The following is a 23,260-nucleotide window of genomic DNA, read 5'->3' on the forward strand; positions in this document are numbered from 1 at the left end:
ACTCAGTCTTCCTTTTGAACAAGGTTTGGGGTTGAAGGTGTTTGCCTTCAACCAATCACATATTAGATTTTTCCATAAACTCTGAAGTTTGCTTTAAATACAGAGAAAAATCACACACGTTGCTTGTTCAGTTGTTGGGGTTTGGGTGTTATACTTTAATTAAGGCTCATGACAGTCACCCAAAGGCATTAGAGAGGGTACTACACAGATGACTGTGGGGGCCCTCTGTAAATTGTGCTAGTGAAATGCAGAATGTAAGTACCTGAGGTTGAATTCTGCTGGAAATGGTCAGTGGAGAACTGTGTAAGGAGAAGGGAAGAGATTGTTGTTTTAAAGCTCAAAAGTAAGTTACAAAGAGTTGTTATGTCTCAGCAAAGAACTGGAAGTCAGTTCTGGATTCCACTGCTCACTTCTTGTGTGGCTTTCAACAAGTTGCTAAAGAAAGATTTTCATAATTAGCTTTAGATTTTGAGTGCTCAAACTCAGTCTTCCTTTCAAAAGCACGAAACGCAACTGCAGGGACACGTGTTTATCAAGCCCAGCTTAACACAAGCTGGACACTGAAATTCAAAGAAAAGCTTGGAAAAAAAGCAGATCTCTCTGCAGGTGCAGATCATTTTACTTCCCTACTGCTAATGTTTGTTGTGAAAATTAGTTAACTCCTGTCTGGAAATGCTTTGAGAGGCTTAACTGGGCAGTACTGACAAGGTGCAAGATGTTAATATATTGTACTGAAAAAATGGAAATATATGAAATCAGAAATAATGAGCAAACAATGTGGGGGGGGAGAAAGGGGAGAGCAAACCTTCTGCTAAATACAGCCAAATAAAAAATATTTTGACTAAAGAAAAGACCCATTGCACTTGCCTTTTTTGTCCTTTCCAGTGATAAGGATCTTTCCCACTACCTATACACAGTGTAATGGGATTAAAAGACAGTAAGTGGAGTTTGCCTTCAGAAAGACGCTCACACTCTCCACTTGGACTACACCAGAAGCCTATCACTGTGGTATAGATATCCATGCTGGACATCTGTGTGTTCTCCCTAGACCTACCTCTACATGAGATAGTGTGGCAGGCTCATGACAAACAGTTTCAATATGGAACAGCTCAGCCATGTTCTTTTCTGCTGCATTTGCTCATGTTTTCAGATGGAAGAAAAGACTAGCCCCCATGGGGGTTGGCTGGGAAAGAGTAGGACTTGTGTTTCCTCAGCCAGAAGGCAGTACCCAAAGGTGTTCTGCAAGTGCACACAGACAGATAAACAAGTAGATTGTGGGCAGCAGAAAGAGAATGGCAGACCAGTGTGAAAATTATATGGAGAATCATCAGAATTGGACCATATTTCGTGTGAGCTTCAAGAATCAGTTCTTAGACTTCTTACAAATTTTATATTTTTGTAAAGACTAAATTTCTATTAAGAGTTTGGAATCTTAGAGCTTGGAAAAATGGGAGAACTGAGGAGGACTCTTGCACAGATTGGTGAGGATTGTCAGGTATGATAGTCTGTGGCCAACAGTTTATGTTTCAAGAAGGCCAGATGCAAAATTGTGCATCTAAAAACAAGTAATGGCTAATTCTCACTGTTACATGATTTCTGTCTGGTAAGAGCTCGTATTTCAAACTGCCTGTCCCTATAAAACAGTGCTGTTAGTACTGTAAGGAACTGAATTAGCAAATTGCACCCTTGGATCAATGTATACTTCAGTGCTTCTGGCATAGCTACTCATTTGACCTCCAGAATATGACTGTGACCATAAATCAAACGTAGGGAAAACTCAGAGGCTACTTTTCTCTCTTAAAAAAAATACTTGCTGTATGTAATATAATTTTTTATTTTTCTGTATGGAAATGGAAAAGGCATAATTACACCACAATGAAACAGCTTCTCTTCAGCTGTGAGCAAGAACTGGTTTCAGGAGGGGTCACCTAATGGAAGTGTTCACAGACAGAAGGAGATGGTGCTCTGCCAGTCTGAATCAACATGCAAGTTTAGGGATGGCTGTCTACTACTTTTGCTGACAAATTGGATGTAACACTAATGGGGTAGTGACTAACATATAAAAGACACTTAAATAGCAGTTGGGGTTTTGAAATGTGCAGTTGCTTGTGAGTGGTGGCCAGGCAACCACCTGTCTTACAGAAAACCTGCCCCGAAGTGGCTGGCCATTAGCCCTTGCACGTGAGGGTGGCAGGCCACGTTCATCACACACCCAGACATTTTCCCCCCACTTACATAATGAGGTCTTCCTGTTTCCATATTACAATGGTATGTTAGTCCACCACAGCATGAAAATGGAAGCAGGGTCAAGTGCTCCACAGGAAGATCTGCTGCCCAATGTTTAAGAGATGAATGGCATGAAGGAGTGGTTCCATCAGGAATGGTTCAAGTGGGAGTGCACTGCTGTCAGCAGTGGGAGCTATGCAGGTTCTGGGCAGAGGGCCCTGGCTCAGCTGGCACCTTGGTGAGCACTGCCCACTGTGCTAAAGCAAGCAGCTTGCCCTCCATGCAGACAATAGAGGAACAGAGCCCTCAAAAGTACTGTTTGTGTATTCATGAATGAGGAAACAGTAGACAGTTTTCCATAAAAAAACATTTTATAAGCTGAAGAAGAGCCAGCAGTGTGCCCAGGTGACCAAGAAGGCCAATGGCATCCTGGCTTTAGTGTGACAAGCTGGAGCAGGTCAGAGATTACCCCAGTGCAGTCAGCACTCATGAGGCTGCACCTCACATACCAGGTTCAGTTTTAGGCCCCTCACTACAAGAAGGACATTGAAGTGCTGGACTGGGTCCAGAGAAGGGCAGTGAAGCTGGTGGAGGATCTAGAACACAGGTCTTCTGAGGAAGCTGGGGTTGTTTAGCCTCAAGGAAAGAAGGGAGACCATCTCAGTCACTACAAGTTCCTGCAAGGAGGTGGGAGCAAGATGGGGGTCAGTCTAGTCTCCCATGTAGCAAGTGACAGGACAAGAGGAAACGGCCTCAAGTTGCACCAGGAGAGGTTTAGATCACACATTAGAAAAAACTTCTTCCCTGAAAGGGCTGTTAGGCCCTGGAACAGGCTGCCCAGGGCAGTGGGGAACTCACCCTTCCTGGAGGGGTTTAAAAGCCACATAGACGTGGTGCTGAGGGTCATGGTTTAGTGGTGACCGGGCAGTGCTGGTTAATGGTTGGACTGGATGCTCTTAAATGTTTTCTCGAAACAAAGCGACTCTATGATGAGAAGCGTTGGCTGTAAATTAAGTAGAGTTTCTCCCTCCTGATTCGGGTGCTGCCGAACACTGCTCCCCCTGCTCTGTGGGCCCAGGCGGGCCTCAAGCACCTCCTGACCCAACTCAGCTCCGAGCCCACAGTGCATTGCCCTTGCAGCGCGATTCGGAGCGGCCTCAAGCCGCGCGTGCGCGCCGCCTGCCCTCATGTAAAATGGATGTCCTGCGGCCCCCGAGCACGTGAGGCGCCACTGGGAGCCGCTTCCGCCCGTACTGGTCACGTGAGGTGCGGCCCCCGGCTTAGCAGCCCCTACAGGAGGCCGATGGGGACACGCCGGCCGGTTTTTGCGTCTCACCTGAGGAACGGCGCCGGGGTGCGTCGTGCCGCTTAACGCCCACGGCTGCCGGCGCCAGGGTCAGAGGGAGGCAGGAGCTAAACGACCCGGCTGGGGTAGGGCTCGCCGGCTGCCTTCCCGCCGCTCTGGGTGAGTACGGGGCTGCCCGGGCCTGGCGGCTACGCCTCCCGATTGTACTGGGCTTGGCCTGGCCGTGGGGCGACCCGGTGAGGCAATAGGGCTGGGAAAAAGCAGGGTGGTGGAGAGGGAACGGTGACACAGCCGTTCATCCCCACAGCCTGAGGCGCCTTCTCAACCTGGCACAGCCCCTCCGAGCCTGAGCCTCTCCCATCAGCCTGAGCTGCCCCCACCCTCCCCGCCTTCTCCCCAGCCTTTATCGTCTTCCCCTGGTCCTGTCCCGTGTTGTCGTTCTGCTGTGGTGCAGGGATTCCCCACCCGCGCTCTTTCCTCTGTTTAACGCTCTTAATGCTGTTACAACGCTCTCAGTTTGGGGGCGTTTCAGAGAAATCATTGTCAGACTTCGTCCTAAAGTATGTAGCATTTTTTCTATTTAAAAAAAATTGTTTGCGTTAAAAATTACTACAGCATTGTTTATGTGGAGTAGGTATTTTGTTGTTCATGTCATCCTCGTTGTAAGGACAGGGATGATGTATTTTAAAATTCATCTGCATACCTGTCCCATGCAGCTTTCAGTGTTCAGCCCACATCTCGCTCTCCTCTCCCTCAGATTGTTCTGTTAGTGCTTCATTACTTCATAGCCTCTGATCCCAAATGCTTCAGCAAAAGATGTTCTGACAGTTTCAGGACCCTTTGGGCCCTATAATACAGCTCTTTAAGTCCTCCTCTTCCCTTTTTACCTAGACACTGGCTTGAAGCAGCACTTTGTAGTGGATGCCAACGTGACCAGACTAGCTGTAAAATGTCCCCAGCAGGAACAAACAGTAACACAGCTGGAGAAGTCACAGTTAGTTCAGTGTAGGCTGTAGAACCCGCTCTGCTGTTACCAGGGCTTAGCTTCAGCCAGCTCAGGTTAACTGGGCCGTCTGCCCTGTGCTCAGGATTCCTGGGTGCAGCACAGGTATGGCCAGTGTCTGATTATTGCCAGAATGTTGAGAAAAAGTGGTTCTCTAGGGCTGTATACCTTGCTTTCTCCTCAGATCTTCTGCTGATGTTGTTGCTTAGGAGAGAGGGAAGGAGATACGCCTCTCTCTTTCTGAGCATGTATAATTCAGCTTTCTCAACTTCTCTGGATCCTCTCATCCTGTTCTCTTGTTAAATACCACTGATGCTCATTAGTACTTCAGCAGCTCTGTCATTTATTTATCTTGTGTTTGTGACTGTATTGTCTCATCGTTCTCAAATTTCTATTCTTATTCCTCTTTAGAGCTACTCAGTTCTGTAAATATCAATATTAAAGTTCTCCTTCTCCCTGATTTATTATTAATGGCCTCTGTAAAATGCTTTCTGTAACAATACTGTTGCAGAAAACACAACTTTGATTTCTGTTCTCTTTAAATAGTTGGGGGTTTGCTAACAAGCTCTACTTAATTATTTTTAGTTCTCCATTTCTGAAATCTCACTGTTTCTTCTTTTCTTGTTCTTTTGTAAAAGGGAGTAAAAATTGAAATCACTTTGACAGCAAATACAACTCTCAGTGACACGAAGTAGATGAAAGGCAAGAGTAGGAAGATGTTGAGGCATTGTATCTGTAGGTCCTTGGCAAGTAGAGCTAAATCCACACAGTGCTGTTTAGACTATAAATAATTTATGAAGTGACTGTTCTAATGCTGCCCTTTTTTGTGTGTGCATGTTTCACCTGACAGCTGGAAAGCAGTTGTCACACAAAAGCCATGCCAATGTCTAGGGAGGATGGGGTATAAACCCTGCTGCAGTGTAGTGGATACTTAAAAGTTAGAGCTGTAGAGGTGTACTGCAAAATGAGAACGTGACCAAGCAGTGGCACTCTTTTTGTCAAGCCTCATGAGCAATAGCTCATCTTTAAGCTGCTGCCATTAGACATTTTGTGTGCCTTTAAGTTTCTGCTAAAATTCAGTCTCTTTACTGACATTACAATTTTTACTCCTGTTGATTTGGAAAGGCTTTACTGATCGTAAGCTGTGTTTTGAAATGAAAGCACCTTTTGTCAAGTGGAGATGTCAGGAGGCTGTGTCCCTGACTTGTGTCCCTGACTTGTGTCCCTGACTTGTGTCCCTGACTTGTGTCCCTGACTTGTGTCCCTGACTTGTGTCCCTGACTTGTGTCCCTGACTTGTGTCCCACATCGCTTCCACTATTGCCTTTATAACTATTTTTTTTAAGTCCTCATAGAACAGTGACCACCTTGCCTTTGCCCTGACCTCCAGTTCCCCTGCTGTGAGACCTTGAGATTAATGAGACTTTTTCATCTGATCTCTGGTGATAGGAAGTCCTGAAAATAACACTGGGGATCCCAGAGGATCTTGCCAAGTGAATCACACCTTGACTGTACTAAATATGTGCTTTTAATGTAGTGTTACACAGTTCAGGCCCTTCCATGTGCTTCTGTCTGAAGGTTACCACTAGTTTGGGGTTTTGTTGTTGGAGTATTGGTTTTGTGTGGTGGTGGAGGAATGGCTTGGGGTCCATCTCACCTGCCTCACAGATGGCCTGCACTGAGGTGTTCTGCCTGTTGCTTCTGACTGCACACTATCAGCAGTGGACACAGCCTTGCTGCCGAAAATAGTAAAGGAATGCGGCTGCAATTACAGTGGCAGAGCCTGCCTTTTGCCTGGAGAGATTTCTTCAGTTAGGGAATTACCCAAGCAATACCACTGAAGATTTCTGGCTAGAGTAAGCTCTGCTTTCCATAGGCAGATATGCCAGGAAAACTGTATTTACATAATATATGCTTACTTACGTTTCAGTCTGAGCCACCAGCAAGATCCACTAACCACTGCCCAGATGAACAGCCTCTCATCTGTTCTAGTTCCTAATTTCCATCAACAGCCCCTTTATAGCCCACTTCCAAGTGCTGCTCTAGGATTTTTTTTTCCTGTTAACTATCAGCCTAACCTCAAAACACCATTATTTTGGTCTTTGTCTTCCATAGGGCTCCCAGCAGTTATCATGTCAGTAAGTTTGTCACCACCACATTTCTGAGAAATACCCCTCTGCTGCTTCATATGAAATTCCCCTCTTTTTCCAGGAAAGTGTATATTTAAAGTATTGGCAGAGCCTTCCCAGTGTAAATAAAAGTCTTGTTCTGTCTCTGCCCACCTCATACCTGTTCTGCAAAGTAGGATTTTCATTGACAGAGAAATTCAGAAGTGAGACATTCACAGGATCACTTGTGCATGGAATGGATTAGAACACGTGGGGTTTCAGGCTGGTTTGAGAGGCCCTTGATGAGGAACTTTGTCCCTGTAAGACGAGGTGAGGTCTGAGCGAGTGGCAGGAAGCAGAGGGCTGCTGCTCAAGCCGAGCCTTTTCTGTCCCTCCCCTACTTCAATGTGCAGTTTTGTAAGACTTCATCCACTTTCTGACAAAATCAGAGCATGAGGTGTGTGTAAATACAGATCAACAGTTCAGATTTCTTACCAGTCCTGAATGGGCTTCCTGCCACTCTACTGATTCCTTCTGGTTTCTTGGTTTGTTTGGGTTTCTTTTTCTGCCAGCCAGGGCAGAAATAGTATATGACATGCAGAATTTCTCTGTTTTTCTGTCACAGGTCCATTTGTGGACCCTTAAGTGTGGCTTTGAGCGTTGCCTGCAGCATGGCTTTATTCTTGTGTCATTGCTCCTGTGCTTGCACTTGCTGTGAATTTTATTGTGTAACTTGTGGCTGTAAATAAGTCAGTTGAGCTGGGATCACCTACAGCTTGTCTAGTAACCAGATCAAAGAGTTTCCTTGACACACCTTCCACTGGTTTCCCATGTTGCTGTTACAGCTGCTGGTTTTCCTTTGGCAGAATGAGCGGGGCTGCGTTCCCGTCGCCGGCTGCTGAGATGGCCGAGATCAACCGCCTGCAGTACGAGATGGAGTACACTGAGGGCATCAGCCAGCGCATGAGGGTCCCAGAGAAACTCAAAGTAGCTCCTCCAAACGCTGACCTGGATAAGGGCGTCCAGGAAGGATTTCCAAATGCCAGTGTGACTATGCAGGTTCCTGAGCGAATTGTAGTGGCCGGTGCGTCTGCATTGCAATAGGAGAAAAACAGTCGCCCAAGTTTATGGTTGGACAAAATTATATATTGATATATTTTTAAGAGAAAAAGTTGTAAAACTTTTTTCGCTTTCAAACTGTTGCTGCTTATCAGCTTTGACTTGGGAAGTTCCTTAAACTGTGAAAAGGTTTCATGGGTAGTTTTGGTATCACTTGTGGAGGCAATTAACGAATGAACTACAAACACAAAGTTTAATTGCTGACTTTTCATCTTACTAAACAATTTCTGGAGCAGAAGGGGGGGAAAAAAGGCAAATGCTTATTGATATTTACTGCTGATTTTTCTTATTTAACTATAAGCTGATGGATCTAGCACAAGTTTTGGGGGGTGTGCTATGCATTAGCTATGCAAGATGTGTTTGATCCTAAACAGAATGTAAATTATGTTAAGGATCTGACTGTTACTGGGCGGACTGTAAATGGTCATGGGTTTTTACAGTGGCAGACCTGGATGTGCTGCAGACTGTACCATCTGCAAAACGTGTGATGTGTGTGCTATGCTTTGACAGAGTGACATCTGCACATCCACCTTCAATAGGACTACATCTAGAGATGAAAACTGCACTCGCAGTAATAGCTGATGCTACTCAGGATTACTCAAGATTGTTGTTCTCACAGAGGCTGCTCACATAAGCATCAATTAATGTGGTCTTTATGAGAACTTTAACCATAGTTTTTAACATCCAGATCCTACTAAAGAAAGGTGTACTTAATTATTGGGCAAATAACTTCTGCGGTGTCTTTTTGAGCTTTAGCATTGGCCTTCAGGCCTCAGAACAACTTGTTTTCTCCTGACAACTGATGTTCTTGCAGGTAATAGCGAAGACATTCCATTTCCCAGACCATCAGACCTTGACATCCTTCAGTCTACTTCACTCAAACCACTGGCATTGAAAACTCCTCCCCGTGTTATTTCTCTTAGTGATCGACCGCTAGACTTTTTGGACCTAGAAAAACCTCCTCAGCAGACACCTCAAACTGAAGAGGCTAGTACTTATTTTGTTTTCTTCCTTAGTTAAGAAGAGAGGTGACCAATGATTTCTCCACTGTGGTGCAGATCTACTTGATGCTAACATAAGCTGGGAAAGTACAAAATTATCTTGATTAGCACTGTAGTAGTTCTCATGATGCCTTTGATGTTCCATGTTTAACTGGCAGATGGCAAGGGGTGGTGTTCCTGCGCAGTCCTCACAAAAATGAAATCATCATTAGAACTACTCTAAATACTTTGAACGAAATATCCTCTAGATTGAAGAGAAAGCTGCAGGGTGGTTCTTTTTATTTGCAGGTTATCAGAAGACAAAAAGATTCTTTTAACATATTATAGTTAACCTTTGGAATTCGTGGCCAGATGATGTCACACCCTATAGACACAGCCTCAAGCTGTGCAAGAGGAACTTTAGGCTTGATCTTAGAAGGAAGCTCTTCACAGAAAGAGTGATTGCCCATTGGAATGGGCTGCCCAGGGAGGTGGTGGGGTCAATGTCCCTGGAGGTGTTCAAGAAAAGACTGGATGAGGCACTTAGTGCCATGGGTTAGCTGATTAGATAGGGTTGGGTGATCAGTTGGACTTGATGATCTTGAAGGTCTTTCCCAACCTGGTTGATTTTGTGATTTACTGAGCTCTAACTGTAAACCCCCCCTCAAAGAAGGGCGTAAGACGGGCCCCCAGGTGGGTGATGGAACTGACATCTTAGCAACTGGAAAAGATTTATGAAGCCACATAGACTCATAAAATACAGTGGAACTGTATTTTTCTCTGGTGGTAGGAAGTAACATTAAATAGAATACTGCTTTCTTACCTATTCAAAATCCAGTTGGTTCATACTTTGGCCTCAGATCTCATGGACAGATCACAACAGGACTGCAGTAAGTTTGGACCTTGGTTTTGTGTACCAGCATCAGATCCTGTTATTGTTTTTTTCGCTCCGAATCGCTGTGAAACCCATGAAAATATGCTGTTGTATCTGAGGGCAGATCTAACTTAGATCTCCAGTGGGAACTACTAAGTGTCTCTTGGAATTCTCTGCCTTTTATCTCCCTCTTTCTCCCCTTTCACACAGGTTCGCTCCGTGGGGAGACTGAAGAGAGAGCGTTCCATGAGCGAGAACGCCACGCGCCAGAACGGCCAGCTGGCCCGCAACGACTCCATGTGAGTAGAGCAGCAGGGTGCAGGGACTCAGCCATGCTTCTCTCCCACATTTCCTCTCTTCCTTAGCTCTGTGTTAGCTGGCTTTTCCAGATAGCATTTTGTATGTTGTGGCAAGTAAAGAATTTCAAATATTATAAGGGCAGCATTTTTCTTCATTTCTGTGCTTTTTGTTTAGACAGGTTGACTCATTTGTGGAGGATTTTCTTGCAGGGGGTGGGTGGGAGTGTTTGTGACCTTACCAATTACCACAAAATGTTACTACAGGAGATTTTTTCAGTTTCTGAGATGCTACAGTATTTTTTTCCCCCTGAATTTTCAGGAAACTGAATTCTTTTTGCATCAATGTTCCTGTTTCTCTCACTCTCAGTATTATAATGATTTTCATTCACAGAAGGAGGAATGTGTATTTCCACATAATCACTAGAATAAGTAATTTTCCTTTACTTAATTATTGGAATATGTGAGTGTGGATCTTGAATATTTTTTGAGATCAAAATGACAAGTAGCATTTAGAAATGGAAACTTCACCTGTTGTAGCAATTCTCTTGGTCTGTATATTTTGATTAGCTATGATAGTCTTATTTTGAGTGGCAGCATCTTTTCACCCTGCAGTAACTGGTTTTGCAGAGTAACTGTTAAAACTCCTATATAAAAGATTCCAAATAGGTTCTACCATAAAGGATCCTTTCTCTTTTCTGAAGGATCTTAGGTTTAGGACCTAAAAGATGGGATTCATCTGTCTCAATGCAGACTGTGCAACACTGTTACTGAATCACCATAAACTTAATTTTCAGTAACTAGAGGAAAATAAGGGCATGACCTACTTAGGGTCTATCTATTTTTAGTCTGAAGTAAATCAAGTGGATTATGCCCTAGAAATGTCTGTTTCCTTCTGCGTACAGCAGGGACACTAAGAGGTACTCTGTGTACTACAGACCTGTCTGTTACTTAGTTTCTACCAGTTTTGGACAATGTACCCTGATGCATGATCCAGATATTACAAGTCTCCTCTTCCTCCAGATCTTCATGGAAATAACTGTTGCATATCTTCTTCTTAATCAGACTTTTGGTTCATACAAAAAGTTTACAGATTGCAGATGTCTAGGTTCTTGGGTCTGCCTGAAGTGACGTATATTAACTGAGCTGACAAAAATGGATTTCCATCTTTTAAGCCCCTTACTAGCTTCTTATAGAATCATAGAATCAAGAAGGCTGGAAGAGACCTCAAAGATCGAGTCCAACCTGTCACCCTAAACCTCATGACTATCTAAACCATGGCACCAAGTGCCACGTCCAATCCCCTCTTGAACACCTCCAGGGATGGTGACTCCACCACCTCCCTGGGCAGCCCATTCCAATGGCCAACCACTCTCTCTGTGAAGAACTTTCTCCTCACCTCCAGCCTAAACCTCCCCTGGCGCAGCTTGAGACTGTGTCCTCTTGTTCTGGTGCTGGTTGCCTGGGAGAAGAGCCCAACCCCCTCCTGGCTACAACCTCCCTTCAGGTAGTTGTAGACAGCAATGAGGTCTGCCCTGAGCCTCCTCTTCTCCAGGCTAAACAGTCCCAGCTCCCTCAGCCTCTCCTCATAGGGCTTGTGCTCAAGGCCTCTCCCCAGCCTCGTTGCCCTTCTCTGGACATGCTCCAGCAATTCAACATCTTTCCTAAACTGAGGGGCCCAGAACTGGACACAGGACTCAAGGTGTGGCCTAACCAGTGCTGTGTACAGGGGTACAATGACCTCCCTGCTCCTGCTGGCCACACTATGCCTGATGCAGGCCAGGATGCCATTGGCTCTCTTGGCCACCTGGGCACACTGCTGGCTCGTGTTCAGGCGGCTGTCAACCAGTACCCCCAGGTCCCTTTCTGCCTGGCTGCTCTCCAGCCACTCTGACCCCAGCCTGTAGCTCTGCATCTTGAATCTGACAATCCCAAATCTGTAAAACTCACCCCTGTGCTTTGCTGTTTCTCAGGGGCTGTATGTAGAATTACTGTTTGTGAATAGTCAATATTATTTGCAGTCAGTTTGTAATTCCACTGCCAGTCCTTCAGAGGGTTAGCAATACACTACACACCTGGAATCCTGTACATTTAGGAAGGGTGTCATCAGTGAATGTTTGACTGGTAGCTTGGGTGACTCAGTTCAACGTTTACAAAAGCCCAGAAATTATGACACATCTGGAGATGAGTTTTCCTTTCTTCATGCCCCTGTTAGTACCTGCATAATGTCTGTCATCAAACTTCTGATACCAAACAGTTTCCATGTGGAATGTCTTTTGGGAAAATGGCATAAACTTCAGATTAATCCAGGAGCTCTTCTCTTCTGTTGGTGGGGGGAAAAAACAAACAAACAAACAGCTAGCTGCTATGGAGCCTGCTGTGTCTGTGCTCTCCACTACCCATGTTAGAAGGAGCTGTTGTTCTTCACTGCACATTCCACACCTGCTGACCTGCAGATAACCCATTTTTGTAGAATTTCATTTGTCTATCCTCCCAAGTGCTTTCTGATTACAGAAGTTTAAGCTCTGCCAAACGTGGCAATCATCTGTTTTGAAATCATTGAGGTTCCTGGAAATTGGTTCTTTTCTGTTGTAATTGCTGCTTCTGACTCAGTCTCATCCAAAAAAAAAAAAAAAAAAGAAATCACTCTGGACGTGCAGTGGCATTTGCAGTGATGCTGTGTCAGCATTTCTCCCTCATCCAGGTTTTGCTAGTCTCTAAGTGCAGAATGTGCATCTGCCCCTGGGTGACTCTCAGGAGAATGTTCTGTCAGTTCAGATTACACCACTATCATTTTGTGTGGCTCATACAAATGCAGGAAAGCCAAGCCCTTTGTACTTGGTGAAAAAAGATATCTCTGGACTCCCGTTTCCTTACTATTTAGGCCCACAGGACATAGACTGTAAACTGTTTAATTTATTTTTTTTTTAATTGTAAGTTTCACAGAATACACCTGGTTGGAAGAGATCTCTAAGATCATCCAGCCCAACCTTCAACCCAGCACTGAAGGGTCAACACCAAACCATGTCCCTAAGCGCAAGGTCTCCACACTGCTTAAAGACCTCCAGTGATGGTGACTCCACCACTGCCCTGTGCAAACCATTCCAATGTTTGAGAACCCTTTCAGTGAAGAAATATTTCTAATATCCAGCCTGAGCCTCCCCTGGTGCAGCTTGAAACGATTTCCTCTAGTCCTGTTGCTTGACACCACGGAGAAGAGGCTGCCCCTTCCTCACTCCAGCCTCCCTTCAGGTAGCTATAGGGAGTGTGTAAATAAAACCACAAGTACAAACAAAAGTGACAGAGTTTTCACTGTCGTAGCTACTTAAGAGAAGCTGCCCATGTGGAATTGTTATTGTATGGCTGAAAATAAGCAACAGAAGCAAGCACCTGCTTGGTGTGAATTCTGCTAGCTCAGATGGTGCTGAATGTCACCTAAATCTACTTCCTTTAGAGCTTCATTGCAAATTTGCTGCATGTCTGAGTTTAGCTTCCTTGTTTATAAATTAGACCATTTAGGTCAATAAATGTACTCCTGAGCTTAAGTATTGTTTTCTATAGGAATTAAATATATTTTTTTTTTATGCTTATTTCTCTTACCTCCTTGATTCAACTTCCCAACAGACAAGTTAGTTCACTCTGATGATGTGATGAGGGCTCCATTGAAGAAGCACATGGAGCACTGCTTTTCAGTCCTTTATTTTCTCAATAGGACTCAAGCTTTAATTTAGTACACTAATGTCCTTCTTGGACAATATATTCAGATGTACTGTGCGAAATTCCAGTGCTTGACCTACAAAAAGTACAAAATGAAATGTTCTGGAATAGACTGTGAGAATGAGATTAAAAAGTTGGCTGGGGTCCCTCTCACAGTGTTATCTACATGGTACAAATAGTTTGTGTTCTGTTGTCTCTCTTGTCATCCAGTTGCATGCGAAGTCTGAGAATTTATCAGGAGTTGGGCTTCACTAAAGACATTAATTCTCAAAAAAACACCAATTCCTTAAAAAACCTGAGACTGACAGGCATCTTGTACAGTAACGATGTGTAGCAGTAATGCCAGCTCTCTACGTTACAATCCCTCTACTTACAAGAATGCTTACTTAAGGGATTACAATTATTATTCAAGGTGGCACAGATCAGATACTGTCCCAAGAAATAAAATGCCACGGTTCCAGTCACCTCTTTCGACTCAAGATTGCACGTAAGCCTAAATGTTACCTGGTATATGAAAATCAGGAGTGTGTTTAATCATCTGCCTCTCTGCAATACTAATTTTCTGACTAAGCATCTGTAGTTTAGTATAGACAACTGGAAACAGCCTTTGCTACACTGAATGTCTGGTTTCTAATTGTGCTTCAGGGTTTCTCAAACTTGGCCAAATCATTTCCCCATGTAAAGAACACAGGGAAAAACACCTGATGGCAAAGGAAAGGGACAACTTCAAATAAGAACTGGTTTGCATTTCAAAATAGCTTTAGTGTGCTTGTTTCTTTCTTTGGCTGGTTCTGAATAGCTGTAGAAACAGCTTTTTGTTGGCCACTGCCAGGCAATTCTGAGTGCAAGGATTCCAAATCTGCATCGGAAGCCAACGAGCCATCAAGAGCACATAGAAATGGGGACAGCATTTAATGCTTGGTTTTTTTTCTGCTCCAGTCTTTCCCTTAGAGAATGGAATCCCTCTGGAGAGTTCACTTTCACAGTTTGAGAAATTCTGTTCTTCATGTTAGTCTGGGGAAAAGGTGATGGGTGTGCACATCTTTAATGAGAATACAGTCTGTCTGTGTGGCTGAATTTAAAGTAACCTTAATTAGTTAAATCTGTTTACCTCTCTTCTGATACCTCCAGAACTGGAAGAGAAATGCCTGAAACAAACCATATGTAAATCACAAAAGCTTTGAGGAGGTTTAGGAGAGATCACTGCTAAGCTAAAAACTCTCTATAGAGTAGAATGTTACTGTGCTCTTTTACAGTCATTTCTGTAATTCCATATTTGTTTTGGTTCCAAACACTGGAACTGACTGATGTTTCTTGCAGTTGCCTTTAAACTTGGTTCATGTGCAAATCAAAATACTATCTTGATCTTTAGTCACAGCTCTAAGAAAAATTTTAGTTGAAGAGGCTGGCTGTGAGATTCTCCTTACTGAAAAAGGCTCATGTCTGAGAAGAGATTATGTAGGAGTTGTTTATGTCAATGCTTGCAAAAACCCTTTAGTCATTGATGTCAGTGGGGCTTGAATACTGACTTCAACAGGTACAGATTTACCTGGACAAGGACTTTCTGAAACTAACTTGTTAACGGATCTAAAGTGTGTGCTTGGCTTGTTACTTATATTTGTTTCTGAAGAACATGTATAAACATAGTTCATGATCCCTGTGTGACTAGAACTTGGGAGCGTTGCCTTAGAGTGGTGGGAGAAGGGTAAACCAAAAGCAAGCAATAAGCATTTTGGAATGGGGTCTATCTAGAAAGCATTTTTTTTTTTTTTTAATTCAAAATCTGACTGTAGTATTTCTCTCTCCATTTACTGTGCTTGTATAAACAGTGTGACACCATCACTGCAACAGGCTCGTGTCTGTCCTCCCAATATGTCACCTGAAGATGGGACTAATCTTTACTCTGCTCGTGGCATTTTGTCGTTTATCCAGTCTTCTACTCGTAGGGCTTACCAGCAGGTCTTGGATGTGCTGGATGAAAACCGCAGGTGATTGGTTGTCACTGATTCTGCCAGCTTTTGCTGATTGTTTTTTGTTGTTGTTGTTGTTTCTTTGGTTTGGGGTTTTTTCCTTCTTTTTTTTTTTTTGTTTTTTAGTGGAGTTCGGTTTCTGCTTACAAAATTATGAGATAAAATTATTTGCTTTTGCTTTCCTTTTGCTTTCACTATTCATAAGCAATTTAATTGTCCAAAATTCACATTTCAAAATGCTTCTGTTTCAGTCAAATGCAGCATTGTTTTGGTTTCCTTCCCAATAAAAATCAAAATGGGAAGCATTAGTCTGTGAGTGCAAGGGATCTTGCTGTCTCCAGATTGTCAGTTTTCTGCAATTAATCCTTCACCCTGAGCCTGCAGATTTATTAGCCTTGTCTTCTGCTTTCCGTTGGTGAGTGGTGGTGCAAATCAATAAGATTGGGTTGATGGTGTCATGGGGTAAAACAAACGATGAGAAACAGGGTAGAACGTTGTGCTAGGCATTGTAGGCACTGCTTTTGTTAACATGGCAAGACTTGAGGATGTTCTAGTTGGTACTGGGAATAGTTATCTCTGTTTGATAGGGGACTGATGGTGACGATGCTGCTGGATGCTGACAGGAAGAAAGGCAATGCATACAGAGAGGCTGGCTGCTCCTCTGTTAATGCTGGCTCTGTTTTTATGGATGAGCTGCTACCTTGAGTGACAGTGAGCCAAAATCAGCCTCATGGCAGTCATGTAGTATTTCCAATCTCTTCTGTGGAGTTTGGTCCACTTGACATATCCTTGGGCTGTTTGGATTTGGCACCTGAAATAACAGTATGTTTAACACTACAGACACATTGACAAAGAGGAACAATAGCAAAGTTAATGTACCAAAAGCAGTTTTTTCATGTCAATAGCATGCTAGCTAGAGGTTCAGGTACAAATTGCACACAGTCTCCAATGTAGAGCTAGCCAAGACCAAGAGGTCCAGTTAGAGGAGATAACTAGCAAGAACATCAGGAGGAGAACTGATCCTTCCTCCTGCAGCTCATCAGTATGGCCTGTGCTAGGAAGTTCTTGGAAACTTGTCATCTGTGACTGGTTGCGGACAGCCCAGCAGCACTCTCAGTATTTTGTGGTGTGGGTAAATGATTTGCTTTCCAGTTGTTTGGTAACAAAGTTGACTATCAAGCCAATCTTATTGTGAATGTCTGTGTTTGCTGTCACTTCCCAAGCTGGCACTGCCTGTAGCTCACCAGGTTTGCTGACCTAACAGTACATGGATGTCCATGGTAACATGCCTGAAGGATAGGGAGCTCCAGTCTTACTGGCCTTTATGGTTTTAAAGTAGGATTGTATTTTCATGCCAGTCAGTAGTCAGACAGCAATACCTTTTTTTCCTTCTCATTATTTATAGTTAGATGGAATTACAAGTTCATTTTGTTTTACAAAATTAAAGTTCCCCATAAGGAGGAATTCTAGGATCTATGAATAACAGCACTTGTGGATACTGTGCTAAGAGTCCTTGTTGAAACAGAGACTGAAATCCCAGCCCTTTCCCCAGTCTGCAGTGGAGCTGACAGGTTTATTCCTGTCTGCCATTAGGCGTGTCCTTGCCCGTGTTTTCTTGGATTCTGGCAGGCACACACACATGCAGACATGCACCTTCAACTTGCTTCCACTGTCATAAAATTCCTAGGGTTCTGGGCACTTCAAAAGCTGCACCACTCTTCCTGGTTTGAGTTAATTTTTTGATGTGTCCTTACTAATCTTTCTAGAAGAAATGGAAAACCTGTTTCCAGACACCCCTGAACAAGTAGGTGCAAAAATACTGAACCCTTCAATAAGGTGCAAGCGTATTCCTTGTGCCTAGGTGTGTAGATAGCCACCATTACTCCACAGCTGGCGTAGGAATGTGAAATTTGGATGATCCACTTGCATGGTTGCAAAATACTGATTGCACATTGCTCCAAATCTGCACTTTCTTCTTTTGCTCTGTGTAATGTGCTCTCTATCTCAAAGCCTTCTCTATTTTAACGTTGTATGCTTAATACTGGATGAGCCCTTTTAAAGTGAACAATGTCTTACTACCTGTTGCTGTAAATATTTGTAACTTGGTTCATGGCTTGCTTTTTTTTTTTTTTATTTTCTTTTGATCCCAAATATTTCCCTATCTACTAAAACTGCTAATGGTAGGTGCTGATTTGCTGCTGCAGGTAATGAATTATGCCTCATTTAGCCAGCGCTGCTTGCACATCAGGTTATTTAATGGACAACAGTTTAATGGTCACTGTTGACACTCTGTTTACTCTTGCATTTCCTTCAGCTTGGACAAGAACAATAGGTCAGTTTTGTTTTCCTAGTTCTAACCACTTCTCTGTTTCAATTTCTGTTGAGTGACTGCAGGGGCTGTATCTAGTGTCTTGGAAGTGCTGATCTTTTATGGTCTAGGCAACAAAAAAACAAACAAAACCCCCAAACTTGGCATTTAAGGAGACTTTACTCATGTCTTGAATGCAGAAAAAAGGCAATTTCATATCTGAACAGAGTTGCATTGAAATCTGTATGTTACCTGAACTTCATCTCTTGAGTCAATACCTTTTTATGTAGGAGAAGAAAATAAGGAACTGTATAACTAGTTCCTTTCTTCAGCACAGGGCTTTCTAAAAAGCTGCCACCCTTCTTAAACATCAAACTTCACTCACATCATCATATCCTGAGGTGTTAGGAGATTACTTTTTGTATTGAGCAAGTGAGTGATAATTTCCATGGTAGAATTAAAACAGGATGTGAGCAAAGACCATGGAAGAGTGCTACACATGATTTCAGACTGGGATAAGATTGGAATAAGATAGTTCAGAAGAAAATGATATGTATCTGAAAAGTGAAGGAGCCTGGGAAAAGCAGCAGCCTGTTGCTTTATTGAAGTGACCAGGTAAAGCATGGAGACAAGTTTCATCTAGTCACTGGTTCTTCGATGCACCAGTCCTTTCTGTGCTGTAGAAGCTGAGCTTCTTATCCAGATAACGTCCAGAATTTGCCTGTAAAGTCCTAGAGCCCGTTCTTACAGCCTTTCTGAGATTTCCAGAGGTGGCTTAAAACAGACCAGGAGCGCTCATAGCTGCTGCTTCTGCTCGACGAGGAGCACATGCTGGCCTCAGGCCCCTGTGCACATGCACAGACACAACAGAAGCCAACCCAGGTACCTAAATTGTCCATTCAAAGTCTGTGTCTGATTGCATTATCACCTGTGGTATTTCCATTGCATGCTGCACTCTTGAGCAGCAGAAGACAGACCAAATTCAATTGGTCTGTGCTCTATTGCCTGTTATTAAGTTGTATTACTGTGCACACCCTCTGTGTTTCAGGCTGCCACTGTATTTGCAGTCAACTAATGAAGTGTTGAGTATTCCTGTCCTCCAGTTATGGCTTCTTCTGATCATGAGTTAATGTTTGGGGTAGAATTGACAGAAGTAGCCAGGAAATTAAAATTTTAATGTGCTTTTGCTTAGTTTTTAAAAGGCAACCATGTGTTTAACAGCTTGACTTGTGCATTTGTATTTACAAAAAAACTTGCTGCAGATTTTTGAGGTAAGCTGATCTCAGTTGTGAGGCCACTGTGATCTATGTAATGATTTTTTGTTACTGTTGATTAAAAAACAAAACACACACCATAAAAGCCAAAACCAAACAAGTAAGTAAAAAGTGTGGGAGAGTCAGAGCGATCCTTTTGGGTCCACCTGTGATGAAATAAAATGCAAACTGCAAACAAAAGGAAGAAATCACATGCAGCTTGGCTGTGCTGGGAAGAGGGCTTGAGGACTTGGCTTAAGTCAGGTTCTTGATCTGCACAGATCCAAGTGCTCTGGTTTTTTGCCAGGCCTGCATCTCTGCTTGGGAAGGGCAGTGTGAGTTAGCACTGAGTAGTTCTACTAGCTCCTAGATCCTGATCCTTTTTAATGAAACTAGTAGTTGTGATATTTTTGCATGGTTCTTCCTTGTTTTCAGCCAGCCCACAGTGTTCTCCCAGCCACCCCAGTACCAAGTCTCTGCCTCCTACATGTACCTGCTTGAAAGATCTTCACACCTATATAGCTTGGAATGTAGAGTTAAATGCACAGGCACAGGTACCTCTTGTTGGCGTTGGGAGGACAGACTGAACTGCAAAGTTTGAGGCTCTTGAACAGTTTGTTACACATCATGGATGTGTAACACTGATGTTTCATTGCCAGAGGCACTGAAAACACACAGTACTGGCTCTAGCAGGAGATACTGCTGGTATGCACGTGACCTGGGACACAGAACTCCTTATTCCAAAGTTAATGCACATTATGTAGTTGCAGCAAATCAAAAAGCTCTACTTTTCCTTCCTCTCTGCCTAGAAGGAAAAGAAATTGAAAGAGCAACACTTAGGGATGTGCATGCTACCTGCTTGAAATGTAGTCACTTCTTCCTGGAGAGATCTCCTTCTCTTCAGACTATGGATGGTTCTTAGGTTGCTGGCCCAGAGTTTCTGAGTTACAGGTAGCTTAGATGCATAAAGAGAAGACAAATCTCCCTTTTCCTGGAGGGAGGAGAGAATGGTTAAAAATACTTTTAGAAGTATTCATAGATACATTTGGGTTTTTATTCCATTATTGTGAGGTTTTGAGTTTGAGGGGGACTTTTTTTTACCTGAGTTTTCTAGTGGTTTTGTGAGGTTGATAACCTCTGCCCAAAGTGCCGTTCCAACCGTTTGTCTTCCATAAATGAAGGTGTTTAATCCACAATTTGCTTACATGTTTTAGTTGCATAAACATTCAGTGTTGAAGTGGTTGAAGTTGAATGAGAGAACTATGAAAGTGCAATTTACAACAAAATAACCACATATTATATTGTATGCAAACATTATGCAAGTGGCAGTGTTTTGATGTTCCTTTGTTCTCTGCGGTTTACCTCTTCTCTGTTTGTCCTTTCCTGTTTCTGTCTTGTGCTTCCTACCTCCAAACCCGGCTGTAGGCCAGTGTTACGTGGTGGGTCAGCTGCTACCACTTCCTCTAACTCTCATCATGAAAATACCAGGTAAAGAGTGATTTTTTATTTTTTTTTGTTAGTCATGATCCACTAAATTAGATTCTAAAATTCACACTTCTGCTTCCCTCTTTCTAGTGGCCTTATTTTCAAACGCAATGCTCATTTCTATCCTCCCTCTCAATTCCTGTTTCATTGTTGTGTCCAGACTAATGTAACTCATCTAGAAAGCAGTTCTTGTGTAGCAACAAGATATTTGAGTACAGGGAGACTTCTGTTGAGCTGTCTGTTGGGGGTAGGAATCCTGCCTGAGCTGAGAACACTCTGTAGAAGTGATGAGGAACTGACAGCACAGAAGCAGTGTCAGCACCTGAGTGTGTTCTGCAGGCTTCATTGTTCTATTTGTGTGCACCTCAGTCCAAGCTGACCATTGTCATTAAATGCTAAACATTCTTGTAGGTGTATTTTGTTGTTTCATTTCTAAGTTGTTTGCAGAAGTTGTTCATATGCTTCAATGGCAATGGAGTGTTTGAGATAGGAAGTGAGAAACTCAGTGGAGGGTGCAGCACCAGGGACTGCTTTTACCTGTTAGTTGTTGGAAAAGAATCTCCTTAAGGGGTACCACATACTCTGTGTAAATTTTCTGCCACTTCCCAACTGATAATTGTGCCATAATTAATTGACTTGCCCTGGAGTTAGAATAATGCTTTCTCTGAAACACTGCATTGAGAGGGGTGCTCAGGGAACAAACTTTCGAATGCACACAGAGTTCAGCAAGCAGTGACGTACTGGACTACTTATTTGCAAGGTTCTCTGCTTAAAATACTGAGATTAATGATCTCAGTCAAGTTCATGTTAGGTAGGTGTCCTTTGGGATATTAAGTAGGTACCAAATGCAAGACACCTGAGGCTTTCCCAGCCTCCCTTTAGTTAGTTATAATCTCTTGCCACTTTGGCCTTTTAGCTCAGGCAATTTTCAGGTGTCATTAATCAGCTAAATAACTGGAACAGTCTTTTGAGGAACCAAATGACAGCAAGAAGTCTGCATGGAAAATCTTCTGAAATATTTAAATGTGTAGAGCGATAAACCAGATTCGGTCAAGCACTTACCCACTTGATGTGTGTTTGTGCTCAATTCAGTTAAATAGACAACTGATGAAAGAGACAACTCTAAAAGCTAGGAAAATAGGTTGTAATTCTCTCCATCGCCACCAGGAAGTCCATCTACCAGAATGTTGATAGAACGTGGTACTTGCTGGTCTTGGTGTGGAGGAGACAGCTAAGCCATCTCCCTTGTTTGATAGATACGGTCTTTCCAACCTGGATACAACGCTGGAGGGAACACCAGATGACATGACAGTTGTAGATGCTGCCTCCTTAAGACGACAGGTATGTAAAGCAGGGTTGTTGATACCAGTGAGAAACAGCTCTAGTGGTAAAATGGGGGAAGAGGTTTTCCGTGGGGCTGCAAAGGTGTCCACAATAGATGTGGTGAGGGACTGATCTTCTCCGCATCCCTGCTGGGTTTATTCTCATGTGTCCTGGACTGTTCTGGGAATCCAGAGAGTTGACTCCATTTCTGCACTTGCTTGTTAGGGGACAGCAAGGTCTGATTGCTAGCAATGGAAAATAATCAAATTTACCTTTAGTATTTAAAATCCATCTGCCTGAGATACCTATTTTATTTTATCTTATTTTACTCTTCAGAAGCTTCTGGTGTCTCACGACTCTCAAAGTATTAAAAGCCTCTGTTTATTTTTAGATAATCAAACTTAATCGCCGTCTACAGCTTCTGGAAGAAGAAAACAAAGAGCGTGCTAAAAGGGAAATGATCATGTATTCCATCACTGTAGCTTTCTGGCTCCTCAACAGCTGGCTTTGGTTTCGGCGCTAGGCACCACTCTGGAGAAGAAACTACCAGTTCTCCAAGTTCCTTGGTTTTGTTTCTGAATTGTGTGCTGTTTTATAATTCATACACTGGGAACTGCCATCACAGAGAAAGGCTGCCGCAGTGGGACCCCCTGTGCTCAGTCAAACCCTGTTCAGTAGGTTCGCATCGCCAGCACTCACAGTATCCTCCTTTGCATGCTTCAGTGTCAGTGCGGCTCTGCCCGCACCACGTTGGCTTCATGCAGCGTAAGGACTGTGGCCTGCAGGAATAACCACTGGGACGTTTTGCAGTGTTGGGAAGAGAATGGACAGAATGAGCTTGGTAAAAGTGTAAAAAGGGAAGGAATAAAGTGTAGATTTTACTGTTTTGTTGTTAGGTGCAATTAATCGTGATTGCAGAAGTTATCCTTTAGTCTGAGTAGTTTGAGGTGTGCCATACATGAGGAGCATGTTCTGTTTCATGAGTGTGTTCCTTCTTTAAGTACATGTCCAAGGAATAATAAAAGGAATTCTTTGCTAACATGCAGCTTGTCCAGAGGTGTGTAATACATTTTGGTTGTTTTGTTTTTAGCTTTAATTTTGCAGGTCTTTTTCTATAAAATAAATTTTAAGCAAGACTGTGAGTGATGAAAAGACTCTGGGGTACCAGGTACTCATGTAGTGTGTTTAATAAAATGGTTAAAAAAAAAAACACCCAAACCTTTGTTTAATATTATTTTAAGAAAAGCTGAGGGTTTATCTGAGCTATCAGTTTTTGAAGTATGTCATGAGGAA

The 23,260-nt window shown here is 43.1% G+C and overlaps 1 protein-coding gene across 5 annotated transcripts; it reads left to right on the forward strand.

The window, feature by feature from the left end:
* The first annotated feature begins 3,655 nt into the window (after positions 1 to 3,655).
* MFF (mitochondrial fission factor) lies at positions 3,656 to 23,129 on the forward strand. 5 transcript variants are annotated; one of them, XM_054385788.1, is made up of 9 exons: positions 3,656 to 3,691; positions 7,509 to 7,726; positions 8,576 to 8,748; positions 9,826 to 9,914; positions 14,041 to 14,115; positions 15,458 to 15,616; positions 20,585 to 20,647; positions 21,901 to 21,985; positions 22,359 to 23,129. In XM_054385788.1, exons 2-9 carry the CDS (start codon positions 7,510 to 7,512, stop codon positions 22,488 to 22,490), a joined length of 993 nt encoding a protein of 330 aa, XP_054241763.1. In that variant the 5' UTR covers positions 3,656 to 3,691; position 7,509; the 3' UTR covers positions 22,491 to 23,129. The 5 variants fall into 5 exon arrangements, with proteins under 5 accessions (XP_054241763.1, XP_054241764.1, XP_054241766.1 ...); XM_054385789.1 differs by lacking the exon at positions 14,041 to 14,115; XM_054385791.1 differs by lacking the exons at positions 14,041 to 14,115; positions 15,458 to 15,616.
* Positions 23,130 to 23,260: the final 131 nt, after the last annotated feature.

Source organism: Indicator indicator, chromosome 13 (assembly GCF_027791375.1).
Source record: "Indicator indicator isolate 239-I01 chromosome 13, UM_Iind_1.1, whole genome shotgun sequence".
Classification (NCBI taxonomy): Eukaryota; Metazoa; Chordata; class Aves; order Piciformes; family Indicatoridae; genus Indicator; species Indicator indicator.

Coding starts and splice junctions, on each gene's coding strand:
- MFF (XM_054385788.1), top strand. CDS start 7,510: ATGAGCGGGGCTGCGTTCCCGTCGCCGGCTGCTGAGATGGCCGAGATC. Junction 7,727..8,575: donor TGAGCGAATTGTAGTGGCCG/GTGCGTCTGCAT, acceptor ATGTTCTTGCAG/GTAATAGCGAAGACATTCCA. Junction 9,915..14,040: donor CTGGCCCGCAACGACTCCAT/GTGAGTAGAGCA, acceptor TTATTATTCAAG/GTGGCACAGATCAGATACTG.